Raw genomic sequence first — 18,517 nt, forward strand, 5'->3', positions numbered from 1 at the left:
TCGACCCTGGCCTCCAAATCGGACCCAGAGTGGCCCTGCCCACCAAATCGGACCCAGAGTGGCCCCGCCCACCAAATCGGACCCAGAGTGGCCCCGCCCACCAAATCGGACCCTGAGGGGCCCCGCCCACCAAATCGGACCCTGAGGGGCCCCGCCCACCAAATCGGACCCTGAGGGGCCCCGCCCACCAAATCGGACCCTGAGGGGCCCACCCTCCAAAACTGACCCTGAGGGGCCCCGGCCACCAAATCAGAACCTGAGGGACCCTGGCCACCAAATCGGACCCAGAGTGGCCCCGCCCACCAAATAAGACCCTGAGGGGCCCCGCCCACCAAATTGGACCCAGAGTGGCCCCGCCCACCAAATCAGACCCTGAGGGGCCCCGCCCACCAAATTGGACCCAGAGTGGCCCCGCCCACCAAATTGGACCCAGAGGGGCTCCGCCCACAAAATCAGACCCTGAGGGGCCCCACCACAAAATAGGCCCCTGAGGGGCCCCAGCCACAAAATCAGACCCAGAGGGATCCCATCCACCAATTTAAGCCCTGAGGAGCCCAGGCCACCGAATCGGATCCTGAGGGGCCCCACCCACCAAATCAGACCCTGAGGGGCCCCACAGGCCAAAGTGGCCCCTGAGAGGCACCCACAGTTAAAACGGATCCTGAGTTGAAAGTCTTGCAGGGACAGCAGGCAAGTCTCTCTTAAAGGGGCAGCCCGGGTACCATTTCAAAGCATATCTGTACTTCCTTCAGGAAATACACATCTAGTTTTAATGATGCCATCTTGTTTAAAAAAAAAGACGTATGTTTCTCAAATGTATTTTTATAGAATAAAGTTCTTTCCTGAAAATGGTAGCAAAAGTAGGCTTAGTTGTATAGTCCTGCACATCATTCCTGACTGAACTAAAGTGTCTCTATTATTCTGTTGCGTTATACAGTATACACAGCTCAATATTGTGATTGCCACTCCAAGAAGGAAGATTACTTGAATTATGGGAATCACATTATGGATAGAACTATTAATGGTGTACAATTTTCAATACATCTTGATTTAGGCCGGTTTCACACATCTTGATATTTCGGGAAAAAACGATACCGGAGATATCAGTGTCTCTGTGTGTACTACACGCGGCACATGTGTGGCAACCATGTGCTGCATCAGGACCACATGGATGGCCGCCGGGGAAGAAGTGCTACTGTAAGCCGCTGTCCCCTGGCGGCTGGTACTGAACTCGGCTGTCATCCAATCTCCCCTGCTCTGCCGCGATCAGCGCGAGCAGAGGAGAATGAATGAATGAAAAACTGACCTGTTGTGACCTCCGGACCCTGGGAGAATGCAAGTGATGAGGTCACTGTGTCAGAGCTTGAACTGCTGTGACCTCATCACTTCCATTCTTCCACGGTCCTGAGGTCACAGCAGGTCAGTTTTTCATTCATTCATTCTCCTCTGCTCGACGGCAGAGCAGGGGAGAATGGATGACAGCCGCGTTCAGCACCTGCCCCCGGGGAACAGCGGCTTACAGTAGCGCTACTTCCCCGGCGGCCGTCCGTGCACACGGAAGACAGTGTGCACCGTTCTCTGTGTGCATGTATGCGCCATGTTTTGCAGCCCGTGTGAAAACGGACATGTCAGCGTGTTTTGCACATGGACACTTGGTACATGAAAACACGCTGACATGTGCATAGACCCATTTCGTGTCTCTGGTACTTGAGAAAACTGTCACATGTACCGGAGACACTAACATGTGAAACCGGCCTTATTCAGCATTGAGTATGAGTGCCACAAGCAGAAAATACACACACTTACAGTGGGGCAAAAAAGTATTTAGTCAGTCAGCAATAGTGCAAGTTCCACCACTTAAAAAGATGAGAGGCGTCTGTAATTTACATCATAGGTAGACCTCAACTATAGGAGACAAACTGAGAAAAAAAAATCCAGAAAATCACATTGTCTGTTTTTTTTTCATTTTATTTGCATATTATGGTGGAAAATAAGTATTTGGTCAGAAACAATCAATCAAGATTTCTGGCTCTCACAGACCTGTAACTTCTTCTTTAAGAGTCTCCTCTTTCCTCCACTCATTACCTGTAGTAATGGCACCTGTTTAAACATGTTATCAGTATAAAAAGACACCTGTGCACACCCTCAAACAGTCTGACTCCAAACTCCACTATGGTGAAGACCAAAGAGCTGTCAAAGGACACCAGAAACAAAATTGTAGCCCTGCACCAGGCTGGGAAGACTGAATCTGCAATAGCCAACCAGCTTGGAGTGAAGAAATCAACTGTGGGAGCAATAATTAGAAAATGGAAGACATACAAGACCACTGATAATCTCCCTCGATCTGGTGCTCCACGCAAAATCCCACCCCGTGGGGTCATAATGATCACAAGAACGGTGAGCAAAAATCCCAGAACCACGCGGGGGGACCTAGTGAATGAACTGCAGAGAGCTGGGACCAATGTAACAAGGCCTACCATAAGTAACACACTACGCCACCATGGACTCAGATCCTGCAGTGCCAGACGTGTCCCACTGCTTAAGCCTGTACATGTCCGGGCCAGTCTGAAGTTTGCTAGAGAGCATTTGGATGATCCAGAGGAGTTTTGGGAGAATGTCCTATGGTCTGATGAAACCAAACTGGAACTGTTTGGTAGAAACACAACTTGTCGTGTTTGGAGGAAAAAGAATACTGAGTTGCATCCATCAAACACCATACCTACTGTAAAGCATGGTGGTGGAAACATCATGCTTTGGGGCTGTTTCTCTGCAAAGGGGCCAGGACGACTGATCCGGGTACATGAAAGAATGAATGGGGCCATGTATCGTGAGATTTTGAGTGCAAACCTCCTTCCATCAGCAAGGGCATTGAAGATGAAACGTGGCTGTGTCTTTCAACATGACAATGATCCAAAGCACACCGCCAGGGCAACGAAGGAGTGGCTTTGTAAGAAGCATTTCAAGGTCCTGGAGTGGCCTAGCCAGTCTCCAGATCTCAACCCTATAGAAAACCTTTGGAGGGAGTTGAAAGTCCGTGTTGCCAAGCGAAAAGCCAAAAACATCACTGCTCTAGAGGAGATCTGCATGGAGGAATGGGCCAACATACCAACAACAGTGTGTGGCAACCTTGTGAAGACTTACAGAAAACGTTTGACCTCTGTCATTGCCAACAAAGGATATATCACAAAGTATTGAGATGAAATTTTGTTTCTGACCAAATACTTATTTTCCACCATAATATGCAAATAAAATGAAAAAAAACCAGACAATGTGATTTTCTGGATTTTTTTTTCTCAGTTTGTCTCCCATAGTTGAGGTCTACCTATGATGTAAATTACAGACGCCTCTCATCTTTTTAAGTGGTGGAACTTGCACTATTGCTGACTGACTAAATACTTTTTTGCCCCACTGTACATCATTGACTGCTATCATTGAGGTTATCGAAAGAATGTTCTACCAAGTTCAACGCACTAGGACAAATCATCAAGATCTGCTATTGGCAGCTCCCTTTTCAACTACTGACTAATGGAGTCACAGATGTGCTCGATAAAAGACAAATCTGGAGAAGCTGGGGGCCGTGGTGGCACACTTAGGCCACACAGGCTGCTTACAGGTATCATAGTGGCTCAGTGGTTAGCACTGCAGCCTTAGGCGCTAGAGTATTGCATTCAGATCCCACCAAGGGCAACATCTGCGAGCAGTTTATATGTTCTCCCCGTGTTTGCGCGGGTTTCCTCCGGGTTCTCCGGTTTCCTCCCACACTTCAAAGACATACTGATAGGGAATCTAGATTGTGAGCCCCATTGGGGACAGCTAAAATAATGTGTGCAAAGTGCTGTGGAATGTGATAGTGCTATATAAGCAAAGCAACAAATATACCAGCACAAGCAACATGCAGTCTAGTGTTGTCTCAAACGGGAGACTTTGGAGAAATGTCGGTACAACTTGTTCAACCACCAAATCACTCAGAGCTATTAGCGTACCTGGGTCTGATTACTATATTTCCTGCCCTCTCACCCACCCACCCCCAGCATTATCCAGGGAGTAGGACCGCTGTGACGTTTCCTTGTGGAGGGTCCTTCATGGTATTGCCCACATAGTCTCATGAGATTCCAAGACTGGTGCATAGTGATCCATTTTACAAGTGTCTCATTCTAAGCATAAGGCATCAGTATTTAAGTAAACCATCAGAAGGTTTTTTGCACATTTAGATATGAGTCAGACATCCAGTTACAAATGATCTCTTGACCTCATGACACTACTCTCAAAGGCTATCGTAGTATAGAGCAAGATGTCAATAAAGGCTACAATGGAGGGCTCGCCTCTTTATTGACGAGTTCTGCTTTTGTATTGGATGCAATGCTAGATTGGTCAGGAAATCAAACAATAAATGCCATGAAAAGGCCTTCACGAGGAACGTGTCTCAGGTGCCATATTCAAACATGACAATGCCATGCTGCATATTACTGGTGTTACTGTCAGCAGCATGTGTGAACTAAATGTGCTATCATGTTCTGCAGCGTCTCCAGACTTCCCATGAAGCACATCATTGGTCAGCAATTGCAAAGGGAGCTGCCAGCAGAGGAACTTGATGATTTATATGCCCAAGTGCATTCCGTGCAGTAGAACATTTCTTACACAACAATTAATAACCTTAATGATTGCAGTCTAGACATGTAAATGTGGGGATTTCTGCATGTGCTTCTCATACTTGATGCTTGCGGCTCCCACATTCTTATTGTGAGATGCCACAGTAAATGTATTTTTTTCTTTTACATAGCCCATCCATTAATATCTCTACTTTTTTTTATCATACATGCTTTACTTTTGTCACTGTTTTGAACCACAAATCCCACAATCTCAAAAAAAAAACAGGTCAAGAAATGTTAGATACATAGAATGCTCAAAAAACAAAAGTTTGCCTGATTAATCAATAGTTTGTGATAGATACAATTTGTGAGGGAGACAGTCAAACGGTTAAATGTCTATATATTCTATTAATTATATCTTTCATTTTTAACATAATTCCCCCTTCCCAAAAAGGAAGGAGCAAAGAATGCTAGGTGCATACCCCAAAAGATAACAGTGCCTGCTGGCTGCAGTATTGGTGTGGTGTGTATGTACATCAAATTAATCTAATATTACAGGTGTTTGAAAAATCTGCAGTTTGTGACATGCAACCTTTACTATGCAGTGACTGATTTAAATGTTGTTTTTTTTACAGCAATATTGTCAGTCTGCTTCTGCATGAATGCAAAAATATGTGGAACTAAAAGGCAGCAGCACTATAACCACTATCGTCATTCAATGCCAGCTCTCCTATTTCTCTCACTACCAATTGAATCTCTGTACCATTCTCTTCTCTTTAAAGACTATTCACAATTCTTCTTCACTGCTGTGCTACAACATATACTATCTGCAGAGTTTGTTCATCAGTTGATGATTGGTTTATAGCAGTCACATCATCTCACTATCCAGATTAATCATAAAATGGCTGCTGCATTTCCTGCTGCTGCTTTTATACAGACTAAGGCCGTTGTCACACTTGCGAGAAACTCGCACGAGTCTCGCGTCTCAATACCCGGCATTGTCGCCGGCACTTGGGACCTGAGCGCTCAGCTGCATAAAAATACATGCAGCCGCACACTTGTGTCCCGAGTGCCGGAGGCAGTGCTGGGTATTGAGACGCGAGACTCGTGCGAGTTTCTCGCAGGTGTGACCCCGGCCTAAGATAGAGCCTCCTGACTGACTGGGTATGTGATGGATGGAAGGCGATAAGGGGAAACCCGCCTACCCACACCTTAGATCATGTGCGCCTATAATGTGTAATATAGTAGTAGCCATGATAGGCAAGTCGAGCAAAGAGAATTGTTCAAATTTGCCGAGTACAGTGAATTCCTAAAAATGCAACAGGAACTCAATGCATATCAAACTGATGATCATAGTAACACGTTTTTAGTTAACTGTAAAATATTTACCACACTCAGGGCATGAATATGGAATCTTCTCTGTTCCAATGATCAACAAACCATTTTCCGTACTCACCATGAAAATGGCTTCTCTTCTGTGTGGATTCTCTGATGCGTAACAAGACCCGACCTGTATTTAAAACATTTCCCACATTTTGAACATGAAAATGGTATTTCCCCTGTGTGAAGTTTTTTATGATCAACCAGATTAGATTTCCTAGAAAAACATTTCCCACATTCCGAGCATGAATATGGCTTTTCTCCTGTGTGAGTTTTTTCATGGTCAATAAGATTTACTTTCTGAGAGAAACGTTTCCCGCATTCTAAACATGAAAACGGTTTCACTCCTGTGTGACTTTTCTGATGCACTGAAAGATGTGATTTTCGGACAAAACATTTCCCACATTCTGTGCATAAGAATGGCTTCTCCCCAGTGTGAATTCTCTGATGCATAACAAGATCTGACCTCTTTTTAAAACATTTCCCACATTCTGAACATGTAAATGGCTTCTCCCCTGTGTGAGTTTTTTTATGATCAACGAGACTAGATTTTCGAGAAAAACTTTTCCCACATTCTAAACATGAAAAGGGCTTCTCTCCTGTGTGACTTCGCTCATGTCTAATATAATGTGATGGACAGTTAAAGCATACTCCACATTCTGAACATGAGAAACGCTTCTCACCAGTCTGACTTCGCTCATAAGTAATAAGATGTGATTTCTTTGTAAAACATTTCCCGCAAATAGAACATGAAAATGGTTTCATTTCAGTTTTTTGATGCTCAAAAAGATATGGTTTCCAGGTAAAACATTTCGCACATTCTGGCCATGAAAAGTCTTTTGGTTCTGGGCGAATTTTCTCAGTTTTAACAAGACTTGATAAGTCTACGTAACATTTTCCACATTTTAAACAAGCAAATACATTCTCCCCTTTGTGAAATCTTTCATCTTCACCACCCGTTATGTTATTTTCTTTAACAGTCTGTAACGAATCAGAAGATAGGAGCTGTTGAAAAATATCAGATGATAGATCTTCGCTGTGAAGAGTTGATGATGGATCTGGGATAATGGCATGCTCCTCATATGTTTCTTGTTTGATGCCATGATCATCTGCTCTCAATTCTGAAGATATCACATACCCCTTTGAAGTTCTGATACAGTCACCTGCTGAGAATAAAACTGATTATTTTTATATAATAGAATCTTAATTTTGATATTTCAATTTGAATATTTCTGCAAAAACCTTGACATACAAATTGCAGGGCATGTAGAAAAATTCAAACAGAATGGAAAGTACAAAAATGTGTGACAAATACAGAATTCTGATAACACAATTAATCACCCTACCTGATATTACACATTGTTTTATTAATCATTTTCTTGGACCGTGATTTTACATTTCTTTGAGACAACAACAAATACATCATTACAAACTGTATAAGAATTCAAACTAAATGTCAAGTCTTGTGCCATGGCATTGCGACGAGCACTCTAGTTCAAGAACTTCCAGCCGCGCCTACCGCGCATCTAAAGGTCACAACGGCGTGACATCACAATGTTTCAACCTCATGACACATATGTGAGAGACGTCTGGTGCCAGATTGCAGCCATAATGGGTTTCAGCACATGGAGGAGGTAAAAAGGAGCACAGAGATTTTGGGGGACAGTAGTGGGGACGGCCAGAGCGGTGAGGCATTAGTTGATTTTTTTTTCTAGTGTTACACGCATTATGCTCTTGGGTCTAGAAAGTCTCCAGAGCATAATAAGGGATATTCAATTAATGGACAATAAATTCATTTTGGAGCCAAATTTCCGGCAAAATTCGAGCAATTTTGAATGTCGTCAAATCTGCTCATCTACAGTCTGTAGGTTATGAAAGATAAGATATTTTCAAATGGCTAATATTCCCTTTAAAGGTAAAGAGAAGTAACAGGCTTATTAGCAAAATTATAGGATTTACAGTTATCCTCTCCATTAAACCTTGCAAGGAGTTACAGGTTTTACTACTTGAAGAATCACTGTTTGTTGTATCCAAGTTATTCAAGAACGCTGTAAGATATTGTGCACAAGGACTATTAAGTGCTGTAAAAGATACAAACTTCAACAGTAGCTGTTATAACAATTGTGTGAGGTTCTGATGGAGAGGTCTTCAGTTAAGTCTCCAGAACAATGTGCTGTTTTCAATGATTGTTACGAGTATGAATGGTTGTCGGATTATTATTACTTAGATATACAGTGGGGGAAATAAGAATTTAAGCCCTTGCTGATTTTGTAAGTTTGCCCACTGACAAAGACATGAGCAGTCTATAATTTTAAGGGTAGGTTAGTTTTAACATTGAGAGATAGAATGTCAAAGCTAAAATCCAGAAAATCACATTGTATAAATGTTATAAATTTATTTGCATTGAGAAATAATTATTTGATCCCCTACCAACCATTAAGAGTTCTGGCTCCAACCGACCAGTTAGATGCTTCTAATCAACTCGTTACCTGCATTATAGACAGCTATCTTGCATAGTCACCTTTATAAAAGACTCCTGTCCACAGACTCAATTAATCAGTCAGACTCTAACCTCTACAACATGGGTAAGACCAAAGAGCTTTATAAGCATGTCAGGGACAAGATCATAGACCTGCACAAAGCTGGAGTGTGCCACAAAAACATAAGTAAGACGCTGAGTGAGAAGGAGACAACTGTTGGTGCAATAGTAAGAAAATGGAAGTAATACAAAACAACTGTCAAGCGACATCGATCTGGGGCATGATGCAAAATCTCACCTCGTGGGGTATTCTTGTTCACGAGGAAGGTGAGAGATCAGCCTAAAACTACACGGGTGGAACTTCTTAATGATCTCAAGGCAGCTGGGACCACAGTAGCCTAGAAAACCATTAGTAACACATTACGCTGTAAAGGTTTAAAGTCCTGCAGTGCCAGCAAGGTCTCCCTGCTCAAGAAGGCACATGTGCAGGCCCGTCTGAAGTTTGCCAATGAACACTTGGATGATTCTGTGAGGAATTGGGAGAAGGTGCTGTGGTCAGATGAGACAAAATTGAGGTCTTTGACATTAACTCAACTTGCCGTGTTTGGTGGAAGAGAAATGCTGCCTATGACCCAAAGAACACTGTCCCCACTATCATCATGGAGGTGGAAACATTATGTGTTGATGGTGTTTCTCTGCTAAGGGTACAGGACTACTTCACCGCATCAATGGGAGAATGGTTGGAGCCATGTACCGTAAAATACTGAGTGACAACCTCCTTCCCTTCGCTAGGACATTAAAAATGGGTCATGGCTGTGTCCTCCAGCAAGACAATGACCCAAAACATACAGCCAAGGCAACAAAGGAGTGGCTCAAAAAGAAGCACATTATGGTTATGGAGAGGTCTATCCAGTCTCTAGACCTTAATCCCATAGAAAACTTATGGAGGGAGTTAAAGCTCCGAGTTGCCAGTCGACAGCCTCAAAATCTTAATGATTTAGAGATGATCTGCAAAGAGGAGTGGATCAAAATTCCTCCTGACATGTGCGCAAACCTCATCATCAACTACAAAAAACATCTGACTGCTGTGCTTGCCAACAAGGGTTTTGCCACCATGTATTAAGTATTGTTTTCCAGAGGAATCAAATACTTATTTCTCGCTGCAAAATGCAAATAAAGTTATATAATTTATACAATGTGATTTTCTGGATTTTATTTTTGATATTTTATCTTTCAATGTTAAAATTAACCTACCCTTAAAATTATAGACTGTTCATGTCTTTGTCAGTGGAAAGACTTACAAAATCAGCAAGGCATCAAATACTTATTGCTAAGATATTTAAAGGATTTTTAGTGTTGCATTTTTATTCTTATATCCTTTTTTCATCATCTATTAACACAACGATATAGTATTCCAAATTCATTAAATTATTTTTGCAGAAAAAATTAATTGAAAGCTGAGAAACATAAAAGACCACCGAACTCAAAACAAACAACACATAAAGGTACCAACCAGTGACCGAGAATAATTTGTTATTTCTCTGCATTTAGTGATTACTACTTACCTGGGCGATTATCTGTAGGAATCTCCTCTTTACACCACTCATCACCCCTCACATATGTCTCTGTAGTATTAATATCGGTCAGATCTTTACCCTGAAACAAATATTGGAAAAGTCACAGACAGATGGAGAAGTCACATCTATGATCAGCTCTAATCCTGCCATCTCCACCGTTCTCATTACACAAGTATAAAACATGTAATACTGGTGGATAAAGCAAGACTGAGCACAAGATCTTCACAGCTGTCTACACATCATAGGGGAGATCTCATGACACCTTCTCTCCATCTACCTGATGATCCTGAGGAACATTGGGATTTTCTTGTTTCCAGCCCTGTGGACGAGGAGGACGGGGACATCTCTCTGGTGTTGTCCTCTTACTGGATACAACTGGAGGAAACACATACAGGGACTGAATTCATTCTTTACACACAGATAATTATAGGCCGTGTGTATTTATTCCTGCCTATTACCTGGTGATGTGAGGGGCTGGGGAACCTCCATCATGATGTCCTTGTACAGATCTTTGTGTCCTTCTAAATACTCCCACTCCTCCATGGAGAAATAGACGGTGACATCCTGACACCTTAAAGTAACCTGACACATGCAAAGATACCGTCATCCCCCTGATCCCTTTATAGCATTACTGTATAATGTCCCAGCATTCCCAGCAGTGTCACCTCTCCAGTCAGCAGCTCAATCATTCTGTAGACAAGTTCTAGGATCTTCTGGTATTCGATGTCCTTATGTATTAGGGGGCGAGGTGGAGGCACTGTGATTGGACTCATGGTTCTGCCACAATCCTCGGACACAGGGGCCTGACAGCACTCACTAGAGGTCTTCTTCACTACTGTGTAATCCTGGTTATGGAGAGACACATTAATAAATCTCACTACAGACATTTCCAGAGTCCTCACCTCTCCAGTTCTGTCCATCTGTTATTCCCATAGATAAGAATGATGTAATGTGATGTCATCAGAGTCTCTCACCTCTCCAGTAAGCAGAAAGAGAATATCTAGGGTGAGGTGTAACATCCTCTCCGCCATCTTTTCCCTGTCCCTATCCATCTTTGATGGGTCAATCAGGAAAATTCTCTTATATAGAAGATCTCCACTGAGAGGATTCGATATTGTACAAATCTGAATGGGAAGAAGATGAGCCGATGTAACATCATAAAGATCTCATGTAATAATACAATTACTGGAGATAGTAAGGGGGAACATGGAGAAATATAGCATGTAGAGGTTGTATTCCCTCTTGATATGAACTGGAACATGAGTTTAATTGCTTTTCAAACCAACTCATCCATAACTCAGGACAACATTTGTCACATAAACAGTACAATGAATCACTGTCAGAAAACGTATTTCCAGCATGTAACTGGACATGATCGCTGCAGACCACCACAGGCTTCAGGTCATACATACTGGCATGACCACTGTAGTTTCAAACTTTAGAATGCATTCACTTTCACCACCACCAGAGAAAAATTCACAGTATACAACTTTGGTTCTTTCAGAGCTGAAGCTTTTTATTCAGATTTCAGGCACAGGGACAAGAACAAAGGGTCTCATGAAGTAAGATTACAGACAAATGTATATAACCCAGAATCCACACCTTTATTTATCAGTGATCATAACCAGGGCTGTGGAGTCGGTAAACCAAACCTCCGACTCATCAATTTCCATGACTCTGACTCCCTCATACATGGCTCATGTTTAAGTTTCAATGATAAATTTACTGTAGTAAAATGGTAACATCAGGCTTTTAATCATTATTAAGATACAATAATCAAGCCATTTAGATAGAACAAAAAATATATTTACTGGAATACAACTTTAGAACAAATTTTTTTTTGCATATTTACTATTTATTATACACTATGCAGCAAGTGGAAAAAAAACAGTTTTCAACAAAAACGTACTGAATAACATTTGTGCAGTTTATGAATTTGTTCTGAGAAATAGTATCACCTCCATCAGATCCTCCTTCATAGATTACCTCAAATCTGACCTATTTATTTTAAGGCTAGAGAACAACCTCTCTACAGTAACTTAGGTTGGTGGCAAATCAGTATCCACATGGGAACAGCTCTAACAATTTCAGGGTATAAAGGAATTGCCTCATGCACAGTCAGTTTTGATGAATGATTGAACTCTTCTACTTCTTTGAGAGCAAGCGAAAAATGTTGCTGAAATATGGTCAAACTTTTTTCTATGGGAGTGGAATGTTTTTCCCTGCAGCAACGCTTTGCCTGCTCCATGTCATCAAACTCCTCATCTGATGAGGATGAAGAAACGGCAGCAGCAGCACTGGCAGGACTCGAGCCCTCTTGTTCTTGCCTGTCCTGTAGCCCATTCATCTTAACTGCTATCTCAATCAGAGCTTCTTTTCCTTTATTAAGCTGTTGAGCTTCCAGCAATATACGATGACTTGGGTCCACATAAACAGCTGCCAGAAGAATTTTATTTTCCAATAGCTGTGTCTCTCCATTTCATTGAAGCAGCTATGCCATCTGCGATTAAACCTCCTCTTTGGGACAGGCAAAACAACAAGTTCTTCCACTCCTTTATAAAAATGCCAGGAGTTAAATCCTCAGCTTGTAACTTTTTAGTCACTGTAAATGGGTGATGAAGCAATTCTTTCAATTCAGTCACCTTTGTCCATTGACCTTTATGTAGTGTTACCTGAGGGTTGGCCACATCTACAAGGAAGGGTTTCAGCTCAAGCAATCACTCAATCATTAAATAGGTGCTGCCCCGCCGAATGGCTTTACTCCACAATTTCCCCTTTTCCAGCACGTCTCTTCAAGATGGAATCAATTTTAGGGGTTCTGGCGGCAATAGCCAATTTCCCCACTTCGCTAATCAGAGTTCCAGCATGTCCCTCTTGCAGACTATCTCTTATTGCCAGCTGCAGCGTGTGCACAACACAGCGCATGTGAAGAATAGGAAAGAGGCGTGAAGCAGCTTCAACAAGATCATCTAATTGTAAAGAATCATTTTGCTGTTCTTCTGTAGTAATATCTGTTTGCTCCTCCATTATGGGAACAGGACTGTAGCCTTCCATCTCCAACATACTGAATGTGAAATGTTCTTCTAGCTGTTTTTCACCTTCATTATTCTCATTCATCAGTTTAATTGTACTTATCATGTTTGAAGCATTATCAGTTACAATAGCAAGAACCTGTTCTTTTTTGAGTTCATAATCTTGTAGAACTTTTTCCACTAAAGCTTGGAGAAATTGGCTGCTGTGATGAGCTTTAGTATCTTTTACTGCCAGCGTCTTAGTAACAATTTTTTTGTTGTCACAAGCATATCGAACATTGATAGCAAAATAGTTCACTCTGTGACATGTGCAGGCATCTATTTTAAGAAACATAAAGAGTCTCTTGAGAGTCTTTAAGATCTTCCTTTTGGTTAAGGGCTTCTTCAATCACTAATTTTCTAATACTTTCTCTTTCCAGAGAAACACCGAGTTTGCGGGCCATTTCTCCATTAAGAGTTGTAAAAGCTGGTCGTTCAAATAATGATAATGGTACACTGTTCTTCACAACAAGCTTGATGAACTGTCTTTTAAACACATCTGCTGTCATTGCTACAGTAACTTTGTCACTTACAAAATGTCTTGTAACTGATGTTTGAGACGCTCTTTCCTCCTTCTTTGCCTGGTGGGAAGTGCTGTTCTCTGGTTTCTTGGTGCTGCTGTGATCTTTTTCAAGCACATCTTTGTAAACTTCTGGGTGCCATAGCTGTAAATGTATTTTTAGATTGGAAGCTCTCGAAGGAGCATTTTTATCACTGCCTGAGTATGCACTGATTTTGGCATCACAGCATTTGTTTTCATCTGGGTCACTTATACACTGACACACAAAATGTTTTTTTTTTATCTTGAGTCACTGTGAAATGCTCAAATACAGCTGACTTCATAAGATGCTTCTTAGACATTTTGTAATTATGTAAATTCATTTTCAAAATAATTTTGTCCTGTAAAAAAAATAAGGTATATTATAATTCTTGCAAGAATAGAGAATCATGCACTGTATAATTTGGGATAGAAATAAAATAATCTTTGTATAAATCAATAGGACAGATGATAAGTATAAAGTTTGTAAAATATGTTGTTAGATACCTTTACTCTGAACTTTCAATGTGAAGCTTGTCTCAGGGTTAAGGTCACTAAATGCTTTACATCATATTTCTTCACAGTCTATGAAGAGGGAAGGAGGGATGGAGCATTTTTGTGCTGAATCACCAGAACACATATACACACAAGAAAAAATATATGCCCTCATCGATCCTGTTACTGTATTTCCGAAACTAAAACATCAAGCATACAGAGACAACATATACCGGACTATTGATTTATGCACAGTTTATCGAAAGTTTAGATATGCTTTAAGAAGTACTTACCTTCCCTAATCCTGCTTTCCTGTTCACTCCAGAAGTTCTGAGATGAATGAAGGCATTCCTTCCCTGTGAGTTTATTTTTTCCCCTTATCTGTAGAGGAGGAGTTTCACTACTTATGAGCACAGATTCATCTCAGCCAAAAGTCTACACCTTAGATCAGGAATAGTATATTTCATAACTTTCCCAAATTCTTATGAAAAAAATATTTCCCACAAACTGCATTGAACTACTGTACCAAATGTATTATATATTTTAGAAGTCAGAGTCGGTCCATTTTATACCGACTACACCAAAATGGGCTCCAACTCCATGACTCCGACTCCACAGCCCTGATCATAACACAGTAGTCTTTTTTTCCCTCTATCTTAGTGTAACAGATCAAAGAATATCCTCAGACTTTACTATGTACCCTCTATACAGAGGTCCAGGGCCCCTTCCGTGGTTTCCACTGAATGGCTGCTGGCTGGATAAGCGAACCTGAGAAAAGTGATGTGTAACTAGCCAGGTCTAAAACTGGAGGGCCAGAACCAGAAACAGAATCAGAGAGTTTAATTAGGGTACTTCCTTAATGGCCACAGTAGGGATCTAAATACTACTGCTGTGCTGCTGGACACCACACAACCCAATCAGCCAGGCAGGGTGGAAGCATAGGTCCCAGACAAACTAATCCCCGGATGGATAGCACCTGCACTGGCTGCAGTGTCTCCTTCATTATCAGTTCCACAAGTAGAATCATAACTGACTGAGGGCTCCCCTGCGCCACCATGCTCAAATTAAAATCTATACACATTATATATGAGTAGAAATATAAACAGTATACAGGAAATTTTCCTTGGATTTTTTTTTAAGTTGTATTCTCCAGAATGCAGTTTTTTTTTAAAACTTTCTCTTCACGAGTGTAGTGCAGCAATATGACAGTCAGTTGTGGCTGAAAGCTTGATGAACCATATAGCCAGCAAATAACATGAAAAAATAGAACTCAACAGACCCGTCAAAAATTTTTTTTTTTTACATTTTCCCATCACTCGCATCGTCATTGGCCTGAATTACTCTATGTTGGATCTTCTCGAACTGTGGAGACCTGTGACATCATTGCTGGTCCTGATTGGGCCTTAGGTGACACACTTCATTAGGTCATGACATCAGAGGCCTAAAGTAGGCCTGAGAGGATGCGTATGATGGGGAAAGGTCAAAGCAAGAGGTGCAGAGGACCAGATGGCGAGCTGCAGGGCGGTGGAACAGGTGCGTGATATTATTATTATTTTATCTACATCTTATGTTGACTTTGCTCTGAGGTCTTCACAGATCCCAGTCCATAAGAAGGAACAGTTCATTTGCATCAAACTTCGCTGCAAATCAAATTTCCCTGTAAAATCTTCAATATTTGATAAATTCAATTCTTGGCAGATTTTATCATCTCTAATATATACACAATAAATATGCGCACGTTACACACAAATAAGCTTAGTACACAGCACAGTCACTTGGTGCAGGAAAATGGTCCAGGACAACTGAAGCCGGCAGACACCCAACAACCACCACACAGCGGGTGAGAGCAAACCTTATGAGAAGGGAGGATGTAAGGCAGTACTGGAGCCACACTACCGCTGGGCGCACGGTCTTTGGGAATGGAGGGGTTACTGCCCCCTGCGCCCAGTAATGGGGAATCCCCAGCACCTACCTCCACCTGCAGGGGGCGCTATCTCCGGGAATGGAGGGGTTACTGCCCCCTGTGCAGCCCAGTAATGGGGAATCTCCAGCACCTACCTCCACCTGCAGGGGGCGCTATCTCCGGGAATGGAGGGGTTACTGCCCCCTGTGCAGCCCAGTAATGGGGAATCTCCAGCACCTACCTCCACCTGCAGGGGGCGCTATCTCCGGGAATGGAGGGGTTACTGCCCCCTGTGCAGCCCAGTAATGGGGAATCTCCAGCGCCTACCTCCACCTGCAGAGCCGCACTCCACATATATGGCTGCTCTGTGCGCACAGGACCTGGGATGAGGTCACAGGAGGGGAGGAGTCAGGGGTCACATGATCCTCAGTGTATGCAGGACTCTGCTGTGCTGGTTGTCATGGTGCTGGATGAGGGGAAGTTTCTGTGTGGGGTCAGGAGGGGTTTACAGTGTGGATGCAGCAGAACCCTGTGTGTACGAGGTGTACGGAGCGGAGCCGCACGTGTACGAGGTGTACAGAGCGGAGCTGCATGTGTACGAGGTGTACGGAGCAGAGCCATGTGTGTACGAGGTGTACGGGGCAGAGCCGTGTGTGTACAAGGTGTATGGAGCGGAGCCGTATGTGTACAAGGTGTGCGGAGCCGTGTGTGTGCGAGGTGTATGGAGCGGAGCCGTTTGTGTACAAGGTGTGCGGAGTGGAGCCGCATGTGTACGAGGTGTACGGAGCGGAGCCGTGTGTGTACGAGGTGTGCAGAGCCGTGTGTGTGCGAGGTGTATGGAGCGGAGCCGTGTGTGTACAAGGTGTGCGGAGCTGTGTGTGTGCGAGGTGTATGGAGCGGAGCCGTGTGTGTACAAGGTGTGCGGAGCCGTGTGTGTATGAGGTGTACGGGGCGGAGTCGTGTGTGTACAAGGTGTACGGAGCAGAGCTGTGTGTGTACGGAGTGGAGCCACGTGTGTACAGAGCAGAGCCGCATGTGTACGAGGTGTACAGAGCAGAGCCGCGTGTGTACGGAGCAGAGACTCATGTGTATGAGGTGTACGGAGCGGAGCCGTGTGTGTACGAGGTGTACGGAGCGGAGCCGTGTGTGTACAAGGTGTACGGAGCGGAGCCGTGTGTGTATGAGGTGTGCGGAGCAGAGCCGTGTGTGTACGAGGTGTACAGAGCGGAGCCGTGTGTGTATGAGGTGCACGCAGCGGAGCCGTGTGTGTACGAGTGAATCTTTGCAGTAAAGTAAATAATGGTACTATAGATATCACACCTTTTAGGAAGCCTACAGATAGTAATTCAATCCTTAGAGCTAATTCATGTCACCCCAAACATGTTATTAAAATTATTCCCTTTGGGGAACTAATACAAACTAAAAGAAATTGTTCAAATGATACATTTTTTGAAAGAAGCTGATATGGTTTGTCAACGTCTTAAATTTTGGAGTTATCCTAGGAACTTGGATCAGGAACGAATAAAAGCGTCTAGTGTGGACAGACAAAATTTGTTGGTAATGAAAAGGAAAAGTGGACAAAAAAATATGTATAATAAAAATCTGACATTTAGTACCACTTATAGCTCCCAATTTGGAGAGATCACTAATATTGTCAGAGAATACTTGCCTATGCTAAAACAGGATGATAAATAAAGTATTAGCATAGAATAAGGTAAATTTTGTGGCAAGAAAAGGTCCGGTGTTGGAATCGATCCTATCTCCCAGTTTGTTTTTGAGCTCTTCACGGGGAGCTGGTAGAGCCACTTGGCTGGATGCCACCAGGCTTTTCGAATGTGGAGCAAATAAATGTAAGACATGTCACTATGTTAGCAAGACCAACACATTATTTTCTTGTCATAATAAGAAAGAGTTCCTTATCCATGATTATATGAATTGCAATTCTGAGTATGTAGTGCATTTGGTGGAATGTGAGGAATGCAAAATACAATATATTGGATACACCACAGGTCCATTAAAAATTAGGATTCGACGCCATCTATCGGATGCGGTAAATTAGGAAACAAGTTCTCAGTCTGCGGTTTCCTGACATTTCCGTCATGTACATAGAGGAAATTTGTCTAGCTTCAAATTCTGTGGTGTTGAAAAAATGTATAAGCCACGCAGAGGTGGTAACATGCACCAGAAATGATTGAATCAAGAGACCTACTGGATGTTTGTATTAGAAACTAGAATACCGCATGGTTTGAATGCCATGGTTTGAAAATTGTACTAAATCTGTCATTTGCAACAAGTGTTTTGTGGAGAGCTTGATTGTATGTTTTTATTATATGAATATTGAGTGTTTTTCTAACAATTTGAGATTTGCATTTTTTACTATTGATCCAATCAGCACCACTTGTGGGGTATAAAGAGAGGAGGATTGCATCTTGAGTCAGATCATGAATAAGACTTTATTAAGTTGAAACGCGTAGATCTTCTTCTC

General features: G+C 42.5%; 1 protein-coding gene across 1 annotated transcript in view; it reads right to left on the reverse strand.

Moving 5' to 3' along the window:
- LOC141051130 (uncharacterized) overlaps positions 1 to 16,401 on the reverse strand; it is a 96,790-nt gene extending 80,389 nt beyond the window's left edge. The window contains 6 exon segments of the mRNA XM_073548016.1: positions 10,007 to 10,104; positions 10,303 to 10,400; positions 10,484 to 10,607; positions 10,691 to 10,870; positions 11,000 to 11,149; positions 16,360 to 16,401. Of these exon segments, the coding sequence (XP_073404117.1) occupies positions 10,007 to 10,104; positions 10,303 to 10,400; positions 10,484 to 10,607; positions 10,691 to 10,870; positions 11,000 to 11,149; positions 16,360 to 16,386 (677 nt within the window). The 5' untranslated portion in view covers positions 16,387 to 16,401.
- Between the last annotated feature and the right edge of the window lie 2,116 nt (positions 16,402 to 18,517).

The sequence above is a fragment of the Dendrobates tinctorius genome, unplaced genomic scaffold, assembly GCF_039654945.1.
Source record: "Dendrobates tinctorius isolate UK_male_01 unplaced genomic scaffold, ASM3965494v1 ptg000155l, whole genome shotgun sequence".
In the NCBI taxonomy this organism is placed as follows: Eukaryota; Metazoa; Chordata; class Amphibia; order Anura; family Dendrobatidae; genus Dendrobates; species Dendrobates tinctorius.